At 36.7% G+C, this 21,416-nt stretch overlaps 1 protein-coding gene and 2 long non-coding RNA genes across 5 annotated transcripts; all 3 read right to left on the bottom strand.

Moving 5' to 3' along the window:
• Positions 1 to 769: 769 nt before the first annotated feature.
• Positions 770 to 10,868, bottom strand: LOC148310762 (NCK-interacting protein with SH3 domain-like). Of its 2 annotated transcripts, none has more exons than XM_088257857.1 (11): positions 10,693 to 10,868; positions 10,036 to 10,220; positions 8,849 to 8,986; positions 7,743 to 7,953; positions 7,393 to 7,598; positions 6,271 to 6,507; positions 5,594 to 5,716; positions 4,649 to 4,832; positions 3,276 to 3,497; positions 2,681 to 2,853; positions 770 to 1,287 (listed from the first exon to the last, which is right to left on the bottom strand). In XM_088257857.1, exons 1-11 carry the CDS (start codon positions 10,715 to 10,717, stop codon positions 1,099 to 1,101), a joined length of 1,893 nt encoding a protein of 630 aa, XP_088113983.1. In that variant the 5' UTR covers positions 10,718 to 10,868; the 3' UTR covers positions 770 to 1,098. The 2 variants fall into 2 exon arrangements, with proteins under 2 accessions (XP_088113983.1, XP_088113984.1); XM_088257858.1 differs by having other exon boundaries at positions 7,743 to 7,935.
• Positions 10,869 to 13,012: 2,144 nt separating this feature from the next.
• Positions 13,013 to 17,431, bottom strand: LOC148310761 (uncharacterized). The gene is made up of 3 exons (XR_015837356.1): positions 17,338 to 17,431; positions 16,754 to 16,923; positions 13,013 to 15,189 (listed from the first exon to the last, which is right to left on the bottom strand). It is a non-coding gene; the product is annotated as an uncharacterized LOC148310761 (long non-coding RNA).
• A 1-nt stretch (position 17,432) lies between these two features.
• LOC148310760 (uncharacterized) lies at positions 17,433 to 21,357 on the bottom strand. Of its 2 annotated transcripts, XR_015837355.1 has the most exons (4): positions 21,173 to 21,357; positions 20,418 to 20,736; positions 18,808 to 19,040; positions 17,433 to 17,546 (listed from the first exon to the last, which is right to left on the bottom strand). It is a non-coding gene; the product is annotated as an uncharacterized LOC148310760 (long non-coding RNA). The 2 variants fall into 2 exon arrangements; XR_015837354.1 differs by having other exon boundaries at positions 20,418 to 21,357.
• Between the last annotated feature and the right edge of the window lie 59 nt (positions 21,358 to 21,416).

The raw sequence follows: 21,416 nt of genomic DNA, 5'->3' as shown, positions 1-21,416 counted from the left end.
GTTGTGACGGTTAAAAGTTGAGTTGATGAAACAAACTGTAGATGTCATGCAATATTAAACTGCAAGGAAATAATGAAGATGCGCGCAACGAAGGAGATCTTCACCCAGCAGTGGGTGGATGAGGGCTGACAGATTTAATATGATTTTTGAAAACTGATAAAAATACAATCACTTTTCAACATATTGTTTGCAGGTAACGCTTAAAAGCGTCTTTTGCATACAGTTGGTAGAGAGCGGGAGACACTTATAAGCGTTTTATTTGCTTACTTTTGTCAGAGCACGATAGGCCTAAAAACATTTTACAGATCGGAATTGGGTTTGCGGTTACTTGTGATTAGTATACGACTTTAATTAGTATACTTATTAGGTTTATATTATCCACTGACACTTCGTGATGGAATTGCATTTTTAATTTATTATTAGATCAAAACCAATATTTTTAGCTTTTCCACTTTTTTATTTGACCAGCGACCGGGTTTCGTCGTTACCGACATCATCAGACTAGTGAGAGGCTATACAAATTGTTATGTTATATATAAAAGAAGGCAGGAGTTGATAACCATGATTTGATATAATTTTATGAGAAATTAATTTAATTTGAGTGAATTTAAGTATTGCATGATATTTAAAAAAAAAAATTATAAAAAATAAAAATAAAAAATAAAAAACAATAATAATAATATTTTTAATATCATACACTACTTAAATTCACTCAAATTAAATTAATTTCTCATAAAATTATATCAAATCATGGTTATCAACTCCTGCCTTCTTTTATATATAACATAACAATTTGTATAGCCTCTCACCAGTCTGATGATGTCGGTAACGACGAAACCCGGTCGCTGGTCAAATAAAAAAGTGGAAAAGCTAAAAATATTGGTTTTAATCTAATAATAAATACTTATTAGGGTCGAGTTGATGGAAAAACCTGGATAACAAATAATAACAAAGTGTTAAGATTAAATTACCACTGTCGTTACGCAACTTTACCAACATGTTGTAGACAATAGTAATATTAAACATACTGTTTACAAATGGCTCAAGAATTGATGCAAATGTCATCACATTTTGATATATCGTGTCTGTTTCCCTTGCTTATGCCTTGAAGTAGTGCGGGAACTCGTTGGAGATGGTCCTGACGAGGGTCTGGTCGGGTTTGCTGGGTTCCCCCTCCTCGCAGAAGATGCGGGTGAAGCAGCGCAGCAGGTCGGCCTGGCGATGGCAGTGGCTGTAGTCCGTGTGGCGGAGCACTCCGAGACACAGCTGCAGGTACAGGCCGCGGCGCTGAACACAGAAACAGCAAATGTAGCAGATACTCTACCGTGGACATGAAAAGGCTAATATATTTACATATTATATTTGACATCTCATCAAAGATGAAGAAGAATATGGAAGTCTGGGCATTTACGGGGCTGACGACCATCATAGGCTGGTTTAAGTGATCACTTTAAACACGTGTAACAATCACCAATTCTACCAGACATTTTGACATATTGACAACCACACTAATCAAAATCTTGGAAGTTCCATATATGTATATCAACCAATTTCGAAACATTATTCTTGAATAACTAGAACTTCACAAGAGACATTTATTGGTGAGATGAAAAGAAGCTTTTTACTAAGCAGGACACACTCAAAATGTTGCTAATATATTTTATTAAAAGTAGGCTTAAAAAGGACTGATATATTGACCGACAATGTATGTTGAAAATAACAAGTCGTTTTCAGAGAGGCATCGGCATACAGGCGATACCACTCTACAGAGACAGGCGTAAGTGAGAGTACTGTCTGATATAATAACTGCTGAGGATGCTGGTGACCTTGTTTTGATTCCTTTTTTGGATATGAGTGCTGCTTTCGACACGGTAGACCATAATATTCAGCAGAAATGCTTGAGGAAGACTTTCGGCATTTGTGATAAATTGTGCACATGCATGGTTTTGATCATACCTTCGAGAATGTGAATATTCAGTCACAACAAGGTAGCATTTTACGAAAAAAGCGCTATATAATTTATTGAAATGTATTATTATTATCATTATATTGTTTGGTGGGTAGATTTGAAAAGGTCTGATATATTGTGTGGTGAGCGGACCTGAAAAGAGTTATCACATTAAGTAAAGAGTGAATCTGAAAGGAGCCATAATTTTGTACTACGGGTAGACTTAAAAAGGGTAACTACTTGTGCAGTAGACGGACCAAAAAAGTTGGATAATTATAATATGTATTACACAAGTGGATGAACCTAAAAAGGACCATTATATAAAATGCATTAATGGAAGACTTTAAAAGGATCTTCATTATATGTTAACAATATTATTTTGAATACTATTTCTGATTGAATTATCATTGAGGTCCGACCGCCTTAAAAACACTCAATGTAACGTAAAAATTATAATATGTATTACATAAGTGGATGAACCTAAAAAGGACCAATAGATAACATGTATAAATGGCAGACTACAAAAGGATCATTATCATATGTTATCGATATTATATTGAATACTAAAAAATCTTATATTATCATTGAAGTTTGATCGCCTTGGAAACACTCAACGCAGCGTATCCCATGTCACATGTCATGGCGTAGTCGCGATGGTAGCTGGTATGGTCGCAGAGCACCAATAATGTGCTTGTGCTAATATTAGCCAAAATGAAGTCAAATTTGACTAACCTGATCTCCAGCAGAAAGATCGGCCAACTGTCTGACCGTGATGTCGAGCAGAACCTTTGTGTCGTTGGTGTAGAAGAGAGAGGCCGTAGACCGCCGACTGAAGGCGTCCAGGGACAGCTTCAGCACTGAATGCGGAGCCGGAGGCACATGCTCCAAAACTCTTACCGGATCATCTGTAGAACATCCATGTACATATTATATTTTTATTATTATTATTGTGTAGGCAAAAAAATTATTCTTCTTTGTGTAGGCCTTGTGGCCTGTTTTTAGGAAGGATTAGCCTCTGCAATGTCGATTCTCAGCTATCAATCCATCTCTTTGGTGGTTTGCCAGGGAGTCGTCTACCTTAGGGTTGACCGTGCAATGCAATTTGGGGAGTCTAGATTCCATTATCCTTACCATTGTCTTCTCCGTAGCCTCCCAAGTAGAACTTTTCAGGCATCCTGAGATGACTGCAGCATTGTTTATTTGTCCCGTCACTTTACATCGCAGATCCGCTTAACCACTCAAGTCTACATCCAGATGTTTGAACTATTCCACCTGTTTGTTAATTTATAACATGTTTAAATGGCTTCAAATAAAATAATCAGATTACCTTCTCTGTTCAGTAAGAGCAAAAGTTTTTCCGTGAAGACCTTGGAGTGCGGTCTAGTCTGCAGAGCATCTAAGATGAGGTTGTTGTCTGGATCCAGGAACTGCATGTTGAGAGCCAGAACCGCCGACAAGAAGATATCCGGAATGCACTCCTCTACATCGGACTCTGGCGGAGACTCAATCCACTCCAGAAGGAATGATACAAACTCAAGATCCAATTGTTCTGAAAATGTCAACAACATATTTAACCCCTAATAAAGGTATAAATTTTTTCAACAACACCATTGACATGTTCCAAATCTATATAATGATAATAATAAATGTCTTTGATAAGTAAATAATGTCTAGAGAAAAAAGAGATTCCGACCTGTCTTAAAAGAAAAACATATGAATCCTGCATACTGCCAATGAATACATATGCACTAGAGACCATGGCTCTGACAAAAAGAAAAACAGAGAAGCTCAAATGCACACAGCGATGCATGGAAAGATCCATGCTTGGTTTAGCCTGAAAGATAAAATGAAGAAATTAAGAATAGAACCAAAATCATGGATCGCGTGGCCAGACTCAAGTGGCAATGGGCGGTACATGTTGCAAGACAGGACCCCACAAAGCGGACGTGTAAAATTTTGAGATGAAGACCTTGGGAGGATAAGAAAGGCATCGAGAGACCTCAAAAAAGATGATCGAACGACATAGCCACTGTGGGGGTAGAAACTGGCTACAAGCAACAACAGACCAAAAAAAAGTAAGGATACGGAGAGGTTTATATCCAGCAGTGGAGGACATAAGGCTAAAGAAGAAAAAAAATAGTAGAATTCGTATTGAATGTAATATACATTTAACATAATCTCGATATATTCCGCAAATAAGGCAGCCAGCGATTGTTGGTGTTGAAATAAATGCACTGTACGACATATTTGTATGACTAAGGCACTCGCCCTAAAGGTGGAGACTGACCGGAGCATTTCGTCGTAAGATAACGTCGTAACATCGCTCGCGACGAGCATCATCGAGCATCCGAAACTATGGATGGAGTGCTCTGCTCGGTGTACCGACTGCCTGAATGCTCGCATCGTAACGTGTTACGTTACGACGAAATGCTCCGGTCAGTCTCCACCTTTAGAATGTTTCCGCAGATGCGATTATATTTTTTTGTACCTGAGCATATGGGATACGGCTTGTTGTGTTTAGACAATAATATATCAGACGTATCATGTAAGTTCGTATATAAGACGATAAAATATATGACGTATTTATATTTTATAAGTTCGTATGGGTAGGGCGGTTAAACTGAGATGTGCAAGAAATTGAATTATTCTATAACTATTATTTTTTACGGACCTAATCTAAAAGTGAGTGGAATACAGTACCAAAGTGGCTGAGCGGAAGCGGGTCGGCCATGGACAGCATGGTGCTGAGGAGCTTGGCGGAGGCGGCTAGGCGCTCGGCGTGCGACTGGTTGGCCAGCATGTCCCGGGCCAGCTCCCTCGCCAGCACCGACATGCACAGCACCTTCACAATCTCCCGGTCCAGGGCGCACATCACCCCAAAGCCCTGCACAGCACCAAAAGGCAACTATCACTCAGGAGGAATAGCAGAATCAACTTACATTGTGCTGAAAATCCATACATAGACTATGGTATACGTTGCAAGACCAAAAAAACTTAGCATGATCAAGTATTTCAAAAACTTAAAAGTGGTTAAGTCAGGAGTCGGAATAATCGGCGGGTATGTATGAGGAGTTTGATCAAGATCGTATCGGGTTGCGGTCCCGTGGTTAGGATAGGTTTTTTTAACAATTTAACTTATGTAAAAATTACAGAAAGGAAATATGTACAACCACATAATAACTTAATTGAAATATTAATTGTATTATATAATAACTGAAAATAGAATCAACCTACATTGTAGTGAAAATTAACTTATATACGACGGGTCGTGGTCCCATGGTTAGTGTCGCGGACTCTTAAGTCAGAGTTTCTCGGTTCAAACCCACTCTACCACAATTCGATACCTATTTTTAATAATGAGCCTCTTAGGCTCACAGAAAAAGTATGAAATTGAAATATTTGTGTAAATAATAAAAACAAATATATCTCATTTTTAAAAATAAAAAATTATAATAATACAATAACACTGTGATTATATGATGCAGTACCCTATGCACCATCGGGTGCGGATGAGGGTTTTAAAAAATGAATGAGGAGATGCATAAATGTGGAAGAGGAGAAGATTGTTGACAAAGACAGATTGGTGTGGCATTCTATTCTCTCTGCCTGCAAAATTTTTTTTTTCATTCACAAAGAAATACAAACCTGAATCAATATTTTCCTGATATGCCACCTGGTCTCCATTTGGTAGAACAGCACGAGGGCACTCACATACTCGTAATTGTCAGTGCTCAACACGTCACACGACACTCGGACATCGGCATTGGACTGGAATATAAAATGCACATATAAACTTTTTTTTGAATAATTTTATTTATCACAAATTATTATGCTTCTTAGAGTCTAGCATAAGAAGCATATCAGGCAAGAGTCTTCGAGATAGAATAAGAAATGCCAGGATCAGGGAAATATGCGAGATCGAAGATGTCGTTAGGTGGAGAAGGCAACGAAGGAGACAATGGTATGCGCTGTGAGGAGAATGGAACCATCCAGACTCCCCCCACATTGCACTGTACGGCCAACCCCATGGTAGACGACTCCCGGGCAGATCACCAAAGAGATGGGTCGATAACTGGGAATCGACATCGCAGGAGGCTAATCCCTCTTAAAAACAGGCCACAAGGGCTACAACAAGATGAAGAAGAAGAAGACAAATTATTATACTAAATTTACCAGATGGATAGCCCCGTCGTAAAATTTATACGGGAACAGTTATTAAAACAGTTATAAAATTATGTTTTTGTAAATAATAAAAAAACACCAATATTTTTTTTTTCAAATTTAATTAAGTCTAGAGTTTGAATACAACGATCAGCACTCACGAGAATCCCGACGACGTCAGTGAGGTGCGTGAGAATGGCGTGCTCGTCGTCGTGCACGGCCCACTCGCGCTGCTGGGCGTCGCGCGCGCACGCCGTGAGCGCGGTGAGGTCGGCGCGCAGGCGGCGCGCGTCGCTCGTGCCGCGCAGCACGGCCCGGTCCGCCGCCAGCGGGCCCGCGCCGCTCGCCAGCGAGGACAGCGTCCACACCTGCCCGCACCGACTGCGGTCCAGCACCTCCTGGACAAAGAGAGAAGGAGAGAGATGAACAAGAGTGACAAAAAACTGAGATTTACAACATTTTGAGTGTCCAAATACTTGTTAGTAGACCTTATGACTTAGTTTATCCTCTTACGAAAGGACTGAAAGGGCGAAATAGTCATCACTAAAAGAAACAATGGCAATACACCCTAGCACCCACACACACACACACACACATATACACTCACACACACTCACACTCTCTTCTCTTTTTTTATCTCTTAATGTCCAACAGTACGGCTGTCCAAACTCAAAACACAGTAAGAGACATTTTTTTATAGTAGGTTTTTTTTGCATTTTTGGACTAAGAATCTACTTTCATGTAATCTAATTCATAACATAAATGTGTAATTATTTAATTGGCTTTTATCATTGTCAATCCAACTATTTGTTATGTTTTTATTTTATTTTTATGTACAAGCTGTATAATTCCCAAAACAAATAAATAAAATAAATAATAATAATTTGGATAATTTGTACAGCGGCATTTTCGTAAAATACTACCTCAAGGGTGCTTGTAAAGACATGGATAGTTATAATAATTACAAGATGATGATGATAATGACATACAAAATATAAATATATTAAAATGTCGTCAATCGGTCTCGGGAGGTCGAGTGGGCTGAGTCTGGAGCGGGTAAAACATCAGCTGACAAATTGTAACGCCATCCTCTCGATCCTCAAGGACTGGAGAATGTCCAAGATGTTGGGCAGGATGTATTTCATCGCGATGGTCACGCAGGAGAGCAGCTTGTTGAGCATCTCGTCATTGTGGATGACTAACTTCCAGACCAGCACATTTTTATCTAGACTTCGCTTTTATCCCCTTTTCCCAAACAAGATCAGATAGCGTTTAGCACAAACCTTGAGCGACTCCAGGACAGTTGTGACGGCCACCCGGGACAAGTCGTGGCTGAGCCTCGTGTGCTGGCGCACCCTCTCCACCATGCCGTACAGGATGGAGGCCTCGCCGCCCTCCACCAGCATGCTGGGGCTGGACTGGCTGCGCTGGGGACTGCGCCCCCCGGGGGACGGCTCGCGGGGACCAGGGCCCAGACTGGCGCGAGCGTCTGATTTTCCGGGAAAATATGAATAAAATGTAGAAGAAACTCCGTCCACTTCTGTGGTGTAATGGTTAGCGTATTTAGCTACCGTGGTGGAGGATGATTGGCTCGTTCCACAATCTGGCTAAAAGTGAATTGATTTTGTCTCACCTTGGTGCAAATGTTCATATCCATTGTCACTGCTGTGGTTGTGGCTGTTGTCCCGGTGGGAGTCGTCGGGTGCGGTGACGGGTGCGGCGACTGGCGCGGGGGCGACGGCGGCTGCACGGGGCGCGGGCGGGAGGGTGGAGCGCCCGTTCTGGAGGCTGTGGTTCAACTCCGGGAGACTCGGAGGCTGGGGAGCCTGTTTTTTTATATAGGGCTATAAAAATACACAATTTAGGATGGATTAAAGCATTCTGTGGTGGATTTGATTAACCATTTCTATTTACATCCATAAATCACTGCATCGGAACGATGCAATGTTGTTATAATTATGACATAATGGCCCTAGGGCAGCCATACTCAACCTGCGGCCCGCCAAGCTTTTTTGTGCGGCCCCCAACACATTTATTATCAGGAACATGATTTACAAAATCTGGCATTCTATAAATATAGAATCGTATATCTTGAGATTAATTTCCACTTTGACGTAACAGACATGGAAACCCAAAGAGGATGGTCGTTGTCGTGTCAACATCAGATCTGGTATAAGAGTGTTGCTACTGCACACGCTAGATTTATTCCCAAAAAACAAACATTTGACAGACAAATATGCGCGCTATTAATATTCTGTTTTGGTCATATTTTTATAAATCTCAAATGGTTTTCCAAAAAAACGGGGGTGGTGATATTTATATATTTTTTTTCATGATATTTTTTGTCATACCAGTATAGTGTTGCGGCCCGCGTAGCTTTACAAATATATGTATGCGGCCCGAGAAAAAAAAGGTTAAGTATCATTGCCCTAGGGTAAGTCTAAATTTAAGAGTTGTGTCCTTGTGACGTTGAAGATTGAAGAAGAGGTGGGAGCTGTTTGATATTTTCATTTATTATTTTACTATAAGAAATAAAAAATAATAATTATAAATAAATAAAAATAAGAAATAGCTCCTACTCCCTCTTCAATCTTCAATATCTCAAGGACACAACTCTAAAATTTAGACTTAAAATTTAGACGTAAAACGTAAATTAAAAATGAATGCTGAATGATAAGGAGAATTTTATATTACCATACAAAAAGTTAATACTTTTGAAATACAAAACATATATATTACCTTGAGTGAAATTTCAGCTTGGTGTCTTTTTTCATTCAGACGAGTGATTAGCTCTTGTTTATCCGGAGTCAGCTGCGAGCCATCGTTCATGCGAGCCACACATTCCTCTATGAACTTCATCATAAACAGCGGTTCCACCTACACACAATTTCGTGTTCATTATATACCAAAAATTACATCACCTTACACACTTGTGAATGATAACAACTTACTTCCTGTTGTTTTAAAAGCAATTTAACTTACGTAAAAATTTACAGAAAGGAAATATGGACAACTACATAATAACTTAATTGAAATATTAATTGTATTATATTATAATTGAGAATAGGATCAACCTACATTGTAGTGAAAATTAACTTATATACATCGGGTTGTGGTCCCGAGGTTAGTGTCACGGACTCTTAAGTCAGAGTTTCTAGGTTCGAACCCACTCTACCACAATTTGATACTTATTTCTAATAATGAGCCGCTTAGGCTCACAGAAATAGTATGAAATTTAAATGTTTGTGTAAATAATAAAAACATAAATATTTCTCTTTTTTTAAATAATTAATAAATCAACCATCAACTATCTCAAATACAGTGATCCCTCACACATTGTTGTCGGGCGGTTTTTTCGTCAACCCTGTCCCTAATTATACTCAGACAGTCAGCCGCCTGACCCTCAGTATGCTAATCACAAGAAGCCGCAACACCCAATTCCGATCTGTACACTGTTTTTTGGCGTCTCTCGCGCTCTACCAAAAGTAAGCAAATAGAAAGTTATAAGTGTCTCCCGCTCTCTACCAACAATATGAAAAAGATGCTTTAAAGCGTTTTCCACAAACAACGTGTTAATAGGGTCTTTTTACAAATCAGAAATGTATTAAATATTTGAAAATAAACCTAGCAAGATATATCATACCTATTTAAATAATGGTTTGGTAACTTTACTATCCTGTAAACTCCAACACCAAGCATTGTTTATCAAAATAAATTATAAATTTTTACTTCAATATGCAAATGGAAAAATTAAAATAAATAAATATATGAAGAAATATATGGTGAATAAATAACATCATGCATCTCATACAAAGTTAAGAACCCTGACTGGCGTATCAAGTAATTTCGGCCAATCAAAATGCCCTGTGTATCTGCATTAGGCTGACACAGAGTTCAATGCTTAATCGCTAGAATAGTGCACAAACCTTGACCGGAGATACATAGTTGGAAGGCACAAAACCCAGTTGTCCCTGAATGTTGACAACTTGCCACCAATTTCTCTGCTTATTGTTGCTCTGGTGAAGAATGAAGTAGTCACCCTCGTTGAAACTCAGGGTTTTGGCCAATGTCGCCTCAAAATTGTACATGGCTTTCAACATTTCATGGCCATCTATAAAAATAAGAAAGGAAAAACTAATCCTCCTGTCAAGTAAAACTGGTAATCCACAACATCTAGAACGTCTCCAATGGACATTCTACAGCCGTGAAAACGCGCGTTCCGCAGTAATATTCGCTGTCAGAACAAGAACAGTTCAAATCCAACCTGACCTTGGAACGCATGAAGGAATCCACTAATAGCAATGATGGAGCGCTACTTATTCGCGAGCTTAGTGAAAAAACAGCTTAATAATAATTACATATGTATCAAAATTTATTTAAAAAAAATCCATATAGCAGTTAAATAGTGATAAACTTATTAATAATGTAGCAGTATAGACAGTATTAGTTATAAATTAATTGGAATTCTGATTTCTGGGCAATCAAATATATCAGAAACATGTCTCGAAATGTTTCAACATTTACCTATGAAACTGCTTCTAATTTTGAAAAATTCCTACTAATTTCAGTAAAAAATCACTTACCAGTCTTTGATAGATTTTCACTCATTTTGATAAAATATTATGGTCCGACTGAATAAATAAAAGCCATATATACTTTGCAACAAAAAACCTCAAATTTTTCGTTAAATTATCAAGTGACGTCCGACAATTTGCACATAAATAACAATATTGAACTTGAAATTTGAAAAAAAATTGGGTGTCTACCAGACTTTGACAGTTCTGATTTTCTTAATATTTTTTACGTTGCTCGACATGAACCAAACATAGCCAGGCAAAGATGTGTGTATTGAAAAATTGCAATTTAACGGGGTAAGTTGTATATACTACTGCTACTACTATTACTACTACCATCACGCCGTTTCTCCGCAGGGGTAGGCAGAGAGGATGGAACGCCACACTCTTCTGTCCTGACATACTCTCCTCGCCTTCTTCACATCCATACATCTAGTCATACATGTCCTCCGATTACGCAGACTTTTGACACCGCCAGATTTTAGGTTCTGATTGATCTGATCGTGCCAAGTCTTTTTCGGTCGTCCACGTTCTGTTTTCCCTCTCACATTCGCCACATATATTTTCTTAGTCATTCTCTCGTTATCCATTCGCTCCACATGTCCATACCACCGCAAATAACCCTTGTTCAGCCTTACATTCCTTTCTTAAATCTTCGTTTTTAATTCTGTCATACAATGATTTTCCACACATTCGTCTGAGGGAGCGCGTTTCAACAGCGTTCACTCTGCTTTTATCCTTCCTTAGCCAGTTCCATGTTTCGCTTCCATACATTAGTGTCGGTACTAGCACGCCGTTGTGAACCGCTAGCTTGGCTTCCATGGACATATTCTTAATCGCAATCACTCTGTTCAAAGCACCATTTATTCTATTCCCTGCATTCACTCTTCTCTCAATATCCTTATCCACTTTTCCATCCCTTGTGAACATGCTTCCTAGATATAAAAATTCTTGCACCTGTTCTAGGGATTCATTATGCACAATAATCTTGCATTCTGTCATATCTTTCTCTCTTTCAAACACCATGACCTTTGACTTACTTTCATTCATTGCCAGATCATTTTCCATACATACATCATATATTCTTGACACTATTAGTTGCAAATCCTCCGCGCTGCTCACTAGCAGTGCGGCGTCATCCGCATACAGTAAGCAACTAACAGTTATATCCATCATTTTCGCTCCGATTCCCATACTTTCAATCTCTTTCATACAATGGTCCATATAGAGATTAAACAACCATGGTGACATTACACATCCCTGCTTTACGCCTTTGGATATTGCAAACCATGATGTAATGCCCCCATTCACTCTTATACTAGCTGTGCTGTCCTCGTAGAGGGAAGCAACTGCTTGTATAAGTTTATTGTCTACTCCATGTTTTTCCAGCACGATCCATAATTTCATCCCATCAACCTTATCATACGCTTTCTGCAAATCCACGAAAGCACAGAAGAGTTTCTGGTTTTTAGCCAAAAACATTTCCGTCAGCATTCGTAGTGCAAAAATTTGATCTGTGCAACCTCTTCCACTCATAAAAGTAATAATATATATAAAAGTAATAATAACTCGCAATGTTTGAAGACTTAACGAACAGCGAACACTGCTGTTGCATGTGAGTTAATTTTGAAGGGGTAATTTTTTGTGACATTTTTTATATTGTTCAGGGCTATGAAAATAATAGTTTTCATGGTAACTTTTTTCAATTTTCTCGCCAACCTTCTTCCAAATTCCTATATTTTATTATCATTGGTATCAAATATCAATATGAAATATAGATATTTTGTCAAAACAGCAGAATTATTATTTTACATGCAGAGGATTGTATGCATATCTAAATATATTGCTTGATTTCTTATTCTTCTTCTTGTTAACTAGTTTTTATAGGTATAATTTTGTTATACTAGAATTGCTTTATACTATTTAAAACTCGCTTTGAAATTTCTTGAAATTGTTTTTAATACCTATTATCGCAATATATTTTGTACATTAAAATTAGGAAAATTGACTAAATTATCCGATGTTTCAAAACTATTGTCTAGTTACCCTTGTGATCCATTGGGAGGGGCTCAATCACCAATCCCAATTGAAATTCTATTGTTGGGGTGGAAAATCAGATATATTTAGCTGTTTATTAACTGCTTGCGTATGCTGAACTTCACACAAATTGAATCAATGCTGAATTTATAGCATTACAGTATAAACAAGCCCAATTTTATTTTTAAAGAGTTTGAATTTCATTTTAAACTCATATTACAATGAAATACAATAAAACACTATGAATAATATACAATTATAAATTATTTATTTTTCATAAAGAAGTCAATCAAAAGCACATTTTGATTGGTTCTAAAGGCGTGAAATAAGGGTACATTAAATAATGTTTTTTGTAATTAGTTGTACTATTCAGAAAATTTTAATTAATTTTTCATGCATTAAGTATCTACAAAATTTGATACAAAATAAATTTGTTTGTATGTGCAGAAAATTAAATTTTATCAGTCATAAAAAAACCAGCAGATAGTATTTATGTACTAAGGATTAAAATACTAATTCTCCAAGAATGGCATTATTGTTTTATATGTTTAGTGCACCAATATTTTGAAAAGGACATGTTAATCTTATCATTTGTGATTTTTATTTATTATTAAGAGATAGGTATTAAATAAAGATTTTTGATATTGCATGACATAATATAAGATCTAAGTGTCCAGAATAACAATACTTCAAAATAAACTTCTTTGAATTTCCTCAAAACACGCATTATTTATTTTGAAGACAAATAATTATTAAACATTAAAAGCATGCATTGATTAAAGTAATGCAATGTCCGATCACTATTTTAATGCCACAAAGGAAGTTGAATATAGTTGAACCCCTCTGATCTGCGATCTTTGGGACTGGCGGTGTGTTCGGAATGCAAAAAAGGAAGGATTATCAGAAAATAGGGAAGTATACTGATTGACATTAAAATTAGCATCTCAAAAATGACTATGTATTGTTCTCTGCAATAAACAACATATAAGCAAGGAAGATAAGTCTAATATAGCTTTAGTTTTCGAATGCCTTAGGCTTCTTAGATTTGCCTATAATGAATAGAGAAAACTTGTGTGTACGATCAGCGTTACTACAAGCACTTTTTAGCCCACCGTTTGAAAATTTATTCCTGCTACGGTTTTGATACAGCAAGCGTTTTGTTTGACAGCTTTTTAAAGTTTATGACTGTCTCTTCGATGTTTAGACTTGACGAGGTAACAGTTCATATCTCGGGTCTAGAGTTGATAAACTGGAGGGGCGAACCAGCTGAAGATGGATAAGAGCGGTTCTACTAAATATTCCCACAAAACATACCATATATTTGTTAGTGAAAAATGAGCAACAATAAATACTGCTATTGAAAACATGAAGTTTATTTTTAAAGGTTCTGATAAATACATTATTTGGGGGTCTTCAATGCATGATAAAATGTAAATGTAAAAAAAAATAGAGTTTTATTATTTACAGTATTATTTTTTGACATCTCATCAAAGATGAAGAAGAATATGGAAGTCCGGGCATTTACGGGGCTGACGACCGTCATCGGCTGGTTTAAGTGATCACTTTACACACATGTAACATTCACTAATTCTACCCATTATTGACAACCACACTACTCAAATTCTTGGAAGTTCTTTATACATGAACCAATTTAGAAACCTTGTTCTTGAATCACTAGAACTTCACTAGAGACATCTATTGGTGAGATGTAAAGAAGCTTTTTACTAAGCAGAAACTCTTATATTAGTATGTGAGGCCCAAATCCTGGATTATAATCACACACATGAGAAACGCCAGAAAATACCATTTTCATTTTTATTATTTAAGCTTATAATTTGACCAGATAATTTATTTACAACATTTTGAGTGTGTCCAAATACTTGTTCACAAAATCTGGATTATCTCCAATTACAGGAGTTGGAGTACAGGAGTTGGAGTAGGTACAGGAGTTGCCAACTCCTGTAATTGGAGATAATCCAGATTTTGTGAACAAGTATTTGGACACACTCAAAATGTTGTATTTACAGTATTATTACATAAAAAAATATTTACCAAGTATGAACATTGAATTCGCATTCTACAAAGAATTTATTTTTTAATTATAAATTATCATTTTTGTGTGACATTTTATTTTTTGTACAAATATAGTTTTGATTTTATACCTCTTTTATAAAGAAAAATTATTAATCAAATCTAATATTAGCGCATGTATTTCAATGATCGGGAGGACAGAAGCCAATATCTTCAGCAGTTAGCCCTAATCTGCCCTTTCCTTTCTTCCTGATTCCAGATGAAGCTTGTGCGGAATCTTGTCTCGCCTTATTCCAAACAATCGGGTCCTCACTGCTCGGACAAACTCTAAACTTATCCCTTCCTATGACGTAGCATACGAAAAAGCACACCAATATCAGAACTATTCCCAGGTCGTTTATTAAAATACCTTCTTCTGCATATTGTGAATAAAAATCACTGTAAATAAAGTAAAAGTTATATTAGGTGTCTCGACAGAAACAAACCGTATTTTGTGGCTAGTGCAAACACAAAAATGACTGCACAAATGCATATGACATGACTAAGGAGGACCTTTGAATACTAAGAGTCGCTTAAACTTAGAAATAAACTTAAGCTTACAAAGCTGAAGCCTAAGTAGGGACATTATGAACTATGTTGTATAAGCCATAGCTAGAACTCTTAGAAGAGTAACTGTATGTTAGATTATTAAATAAAATAAAAAATAACTCTTTTATCTTTTGACCCTTATACGCACCCAATGGTGCATAGGGCACTGCATTATATAAGCACAATGTTATCTTGGTCGTTACTTCCATGAAGGCATGGTGATCAGTCCTGCGCTTGTTGTACCAGTCCGGGGTAGTATTAAATAAATACGAGTGTAAATCAATCTTATTATGACCCCCCCCCCCTGAGAATCGAACCCGGGACCTCCAGCATGGTAGCCAAACGCGCTCATGGAGGCGGTCTTATAAAGGTGAAAATAAAATTTAATTAAAAAATGGAATTACAAATGTAATGCAAAAATATATATATATTTTTTAATGGTTCCCGGTATCAAAACGAGGGAGCGTGATAAAAGTATCCCTTCTCGCACACCCACTTGATGTACTTTTTTCTTCTTCTTCTTTTGAACCTTATCTCGACCTAATGATGCTACTACATCGCATGGACACTGTGCTACATTGATCATTGCTTACATGAAGGGAAGCTGATCAATTCTGCACTTCAGGTACCAGTCCAGGGTAATATGAAAAAAATATTAGTTTAAAAATGACTAATATTTATTTTTGACTCCCCCCTCTGGGAATCGAACCTGGGGCCCCCAGCAAGGTAGCTAAACACACTTATTATTACACTACGAAAGCGGACTATTATTTTTACATTGAATTAATTTAAAAAATTAGTTATCTATATAAAATATGATAAATATTAACAGGCGTTTGAAAGAGTGCCAAGAAGGAATATTTATCATTTTAATTCAAATCAGTGTGCATTGAATTTTAATGGATGTGTGGTAGCACTGCTTGTTAGATGTGATATTAGATCTGTCCTTATCTGAACAAAGATGCGTTTCACATGTCGCTCACTCCTTTCGACAATGCCTTATATCAAAAAAGTTGATTTTTCAGGAGATCGTTTTTAAAGTTTAAGAATATAATAAAATGTATTAAAAATAAATATCAAGCCACTTATTGAACTTTTTATTGTGCAACAGATCTTTTTGAGTAAAACCTGGATGTTTTTTCTCCATTTGAAAATTATTTAGTATTTTAAAAAAAAAAAAATCTATACCTTTTCTTCAAAATGCAAAAACAACACATTCTGCCCTGCAGCGGGTAAATATTAAGTTAAAAATATGACGCTTTTGCTGGGATATAGTACATTTTCTGGGCATTCCGAAAACATGCACAACTGAAAATTGTCAATTTTTGATATATGACGTTGTTGAAAGGTGTGAGCGATGTATGCATAAATGATTGAAATGAATGTATAAAGTAAGTTGAAATATTTGACCAACCCAAGTGACGATATTGCCCTTTGATTAAGTCCGGAAAGGCATGTTCCGATGGCCAAAATGAATGTTGCCACTCCAAAGGCTCCGTGGATTGGAACTAATTTAAGTCTGATACGAGACGTGGCATCTCCACAGCAGGACAACAGAAAGAAAGAAAAAATTCCAAACGCAAACTGAAAACAATACAAAATTAATTTAAAACCCATAATATACTATATTAGTCTTTGTATGGTATATACATAATTTAAAGACAAATTTTCGAAATTTGAGCAATGTTATTATACGATCATGGGTAGAATGGCTTATGTTACACAGAAAATAAATCAATCACTTAAACCAACTAATGACAGACCTTATGGTCTGTAAATACCTAGAGCTTATGCTCTGTGAACGCCTAGACTTTCATATGCCTATCTCAATTGGCTTCTTGTTGAGAAATAAATTAAAATCATAATTTAAATCTCCCATGTGGAGCAAAACCAGAATGTTGCGATTTGTAATTTTTGTCTTTATTTAATTTATAGTATATTGAAAGTTAACCGTGAAAATAATAAACAGATTATTAATAGAAATCAAACACAAATAACCTGAAGAAAGTAGAGTCCCATTGTAACCAATCCCAACCAGCTGTGTAAGGAAAAAAAGTTTTCCATCGGCGGGTTGGTGATTTTATGATAATCCAATGCAGATATGAAGCCAAATACTGCACATGGCGCTGTGAAGCCGTGAAGTATTGTATGAATCAACTTTACCATGTTCCGCTTGCAGCAACCGAAGATGCGGAATATCAGCATTCCTAAAATTAAAATCATTGTTGCTTTAGATGTTTTTGTGACATTTAGGTGAAGTTTTGATAAAGAGATACAATCAAAAGTGGCAGCAGCAGCGAACTTGTGATACCAAACTAATGGTGGGATTCAGCAAGTTCGCAACGGTTAACTAGAACCGTTGCCTAAAATTTTTAGAGTTCCCCTTGAGATCATGTATCGGAGGACACTTGGTTTACTTGGTCCACCACTTTGTAAAAATATTTGAACCTCATGAAGAGAAAAAAAATATAATGGAAAGATGAAAAAAAGATACTAGAAAATTCAGTTATTGCACTTTGTAAAAAGAATATCGTAAAAGATATACGCTTCAAAAAATGTACAAGTAAACAATGTTTTCCTTTCTATAACTTGCCGGTCTCCCACAGGCCCAGAAGGAGATAGAAACACTCAATACATAAAAAATGCGATAGAAAATCACTACAACATTACAATGTTGTAGTGATTTTCTATCGCATCTTTTAATTTGTAATGTTTACATTTAAACATTACTTTTAATTGACTTTTAAATCTGTACCTACTATTATAATTGGAGCATTCTGAGTTGGTATGTGATTGTTCTGTTTATGTGCAGAATAAAAAACAAATAAATGTCAAAACCATTTTTTTATAGGGGGGAGGGGGGTAGCAGTTGTACCTAAAGGGCGAACCGGTTCTTGAAAATTTTGAATCCCATCACTGTACCAAACCCTATTGTTTCTTTGGATCTAAATGTGTTCACACACGGGTCATAATTTTTCACATTCATATCTCTTTGACCAGGGGTGGGGAGCCTTTTAATTTCTATAGGCTACATTGATTTATTTGATTTGACATGAGGCCGGGTTTGTAAAAAATGAAAGTCAATCCATTTACTACTTTTCGAGTTTTGTTGGCGCAAACATAAGGAAGCTAAATTTTTATATATAAAGACAATCAGATTTATTTGAAAAACATTTCGTGCAAGTCAAAAGGCCATATCAGACCAGCCAAGAGGATATCATATCAGACAGCTGGATACAACCTAAAGTCCGCAGGTTTCCTACCCTTGTCCTTAGATGAGGCAATAAATGGGGTTTAAATAGATAAAAAACCACCCCAAATACTACCGAAAAAAGCAATTACAGATTTCAAATTAACAAAGTCATAATGTTATAATGGCAGCATTTGGAAAGTACTTTAAATTCTTAACATTCACATTTTACAAAGAAATACAATAATTTAATTTGTGAATAATTTATGTTAACTTACCAAGACCACCAAAGACCACAAAGCCTAATATCATAAATACAGGGTGAAGGTTGAATTTGGCATCTGGGCCTCTGAAACCCGAGAAGCCCTTGCGATAATAGAAGGCCCAAAACATGCAGAGAGCGAGTGATAAAATGATGAGGAGAATAGACACTGCCACCATCGCCGTGTACTCGATCCACAAACCGGCACCCCACGGATCTTCATTAGTGCCACATGGACCACAACGACCTCTAAAAACACACATTTTACATGTACAGTCGATTCTCCATATCGCTCACTCCTTTCAAGAACGTCATAAATAAAAAAACTTGATTTTTCAGGAGAATGTTTTAAAAGTTTAAGAATAAAATAAAATGTATTAAAAATAAATATCAAGCTACTTATTGAACTTTTTATTGTGCAACAGATCTTTTTAGCCCTGAAACCCTAAAACCTGAAGGTTTTTTCTCCATTTGAAAAATATTTAGTATATTTAAAAAAAAAATTAAACAATACCTTTTCTTCAAAATGCAAAAACAACACTTTTTGCCATGTAGCGGGTAAATATAAAGTTAAAAATATGCCGCTTTTGCTGGGATATAGTACATTTTCTGGGCATTCGGAAAACATGCACAACCAAAAATTGAAGATTTTTGATTTATGACATTCTTGAAAGGAGTGAGCGATAAATATAATTTTTTTTAAATATTCATTTGTTGTCCAAAAAATTATCCCTGTCTGTTATGTACAAGGGTTTATTGCATGTTCTGTTTACATATCTTGAAAATGATTAATTAATTAATACAACAATATCGGCTCCCTATGTGGAGCATTTGGAGTCCACAAACTGTCTCCAGGCTTTCCTGTCGGCCGCCAGCTCCTTTGCATCCTCCCGAGTCAAATCCGCGTCCCGAGGTTCAGACGAAAACTGCCAACGAATTGTCAGCAGTGGTCGTTCTGGGTGGAGCGAACCTGATGCCTTGTAAAGTAGGCAAGCCTGATTAAGGCTCTCAGGAGGCATGCGGAGTACCGGAAAATTATAATGAAAATAATAGTGAATATCTATAGTAAATAAAACATAAATGAGGTTGAACCCTACAAACAATACAATAGTTACAATGGATTCAGTATTTTATATCAATCAAGATTTGTCCCATACATAGTTCATTCCTTTGACTTATTCTTCTTTTATTTGTTAAATAAGACACCACTAAACCTGAAAGACCTTTATACCCTATTGCCTCATCAATTTTTGTCAGCTGCATACGCACATTCTGTTTCCAATTTAAATCTTTCTTTTTCAAAAATTGGACATATCTACTCTAAATGAGGGACGTCTTGTGATTACGTTTCATCACATTCTTAAAACAGAAGAGGTATTCTCAAAACAAATATGAATATTGATAAAAATGCTATAAATAATTGGATGTAAAAATAAAATAGACTACGATATCTACATCATTTATAATTGCATGAGTCATGTAAGGTATGCAACTAATAATTTGTGGGACAAGTATTGTAAAATATGTTCTTGGCTAGAGAAACCTCAGTGAGGACAAATTGTTATAAATTGTAAATAAGTACATATATGGTAAAAATAAATAAATATCATCCAAATAAATTCTTACGTTTTTGGGCATGCTTTTTTTGCTCCAAACAATTTGTTCCGGATAAAATCCATCCGCTGCCATATTGTAACTTTGTCAGGGTCTTGGCCAGATTTTCGAGTTTTGTGAAATAATTTAAGAACTCGTTGTCTTTTACCGCTTTTTAAAATACGGTACGCGAAGATGTGCCTTCTCCACCCTGTTATATCAGAGTCGTCTTCGATCGGTCTGCATCCTAATGTGGCTATAGAGTCCTGCTTTTTGGCCGGTATCGGCGCCATGTCGATGCGAGACGGTAAATAGTTCCTTTTACGTGGTTTGGGAATAGGTGTGGGTCCGGCTGAAAATATGTACGTACGAGGTTTGGGTACGGGAGTGAGTAAAATGTGAGAACGGGGAGTAGGTATCGGAGCTTTTCTCGGAGGTTTTTCTCGTTCAAGTGGTACAGGAGTGATTTGATTTGTTATTAAAGGCTGTAAGTCGTGGTTTATAGCATCAGAAAAACTCGACAATATAACCGATGATTTCTTGATACGCCTAGGTGCTGGAATAGGAGGGGAAAGTGTGCGAGTTGATACCGATGACTTGAGAGATGCTGAAGAACGGGTTGCTGTGTTAGTTAATGAAGCAGAAGTACAAGGGGGATCATCACATGCAGCAGTGTGGACAGGAAGACTAGTCTGGCTATCGGGCTTGTGTAATACGGATTGAAGTGTCGGTGTCGGGGTCGGAGGCAAATGTTCTATCGAGTGTAAGCTGTGTACTCTACTTAGTACCTTGTGGAGTTCCGATCTTCGTTTTGCGGGCACTACTCTTCGCAATTGTCTATGAACACTTGATAATCTCACGCGTCTGATTAATAACACCCAGAAATCCAGTAATGAATCTGCCATTTCAGGCAAAAAGCCATATAAATCAACGAATCCATCTTGATCCCTTAATTTTGTTTTCCTATTCCATATATAAAATATCAACTGTCAGTTACTTAAATCATGATGTCAATAAAAATATATTCTATTA

This window comes from Brachycentrus maculatus, unplaced genomic scaffold (assembly GCF_059751285.1).
Source record: "Brachycentrus maculatus isolate JH-2025_06_01 unplaced genomic scaffold, ASM5975128v1 h1tg000088l, whole genome shotgun sequence".
NCBI lineage: Eukaryota > Metazoa > Arthropoda > Insecta > Trichoptera > Brachycentridae > Brachycentrus > Brachycentrus maculatus.
This window is presented reverse-complemented; position numbering and strand designations above follow the sequence as displayed.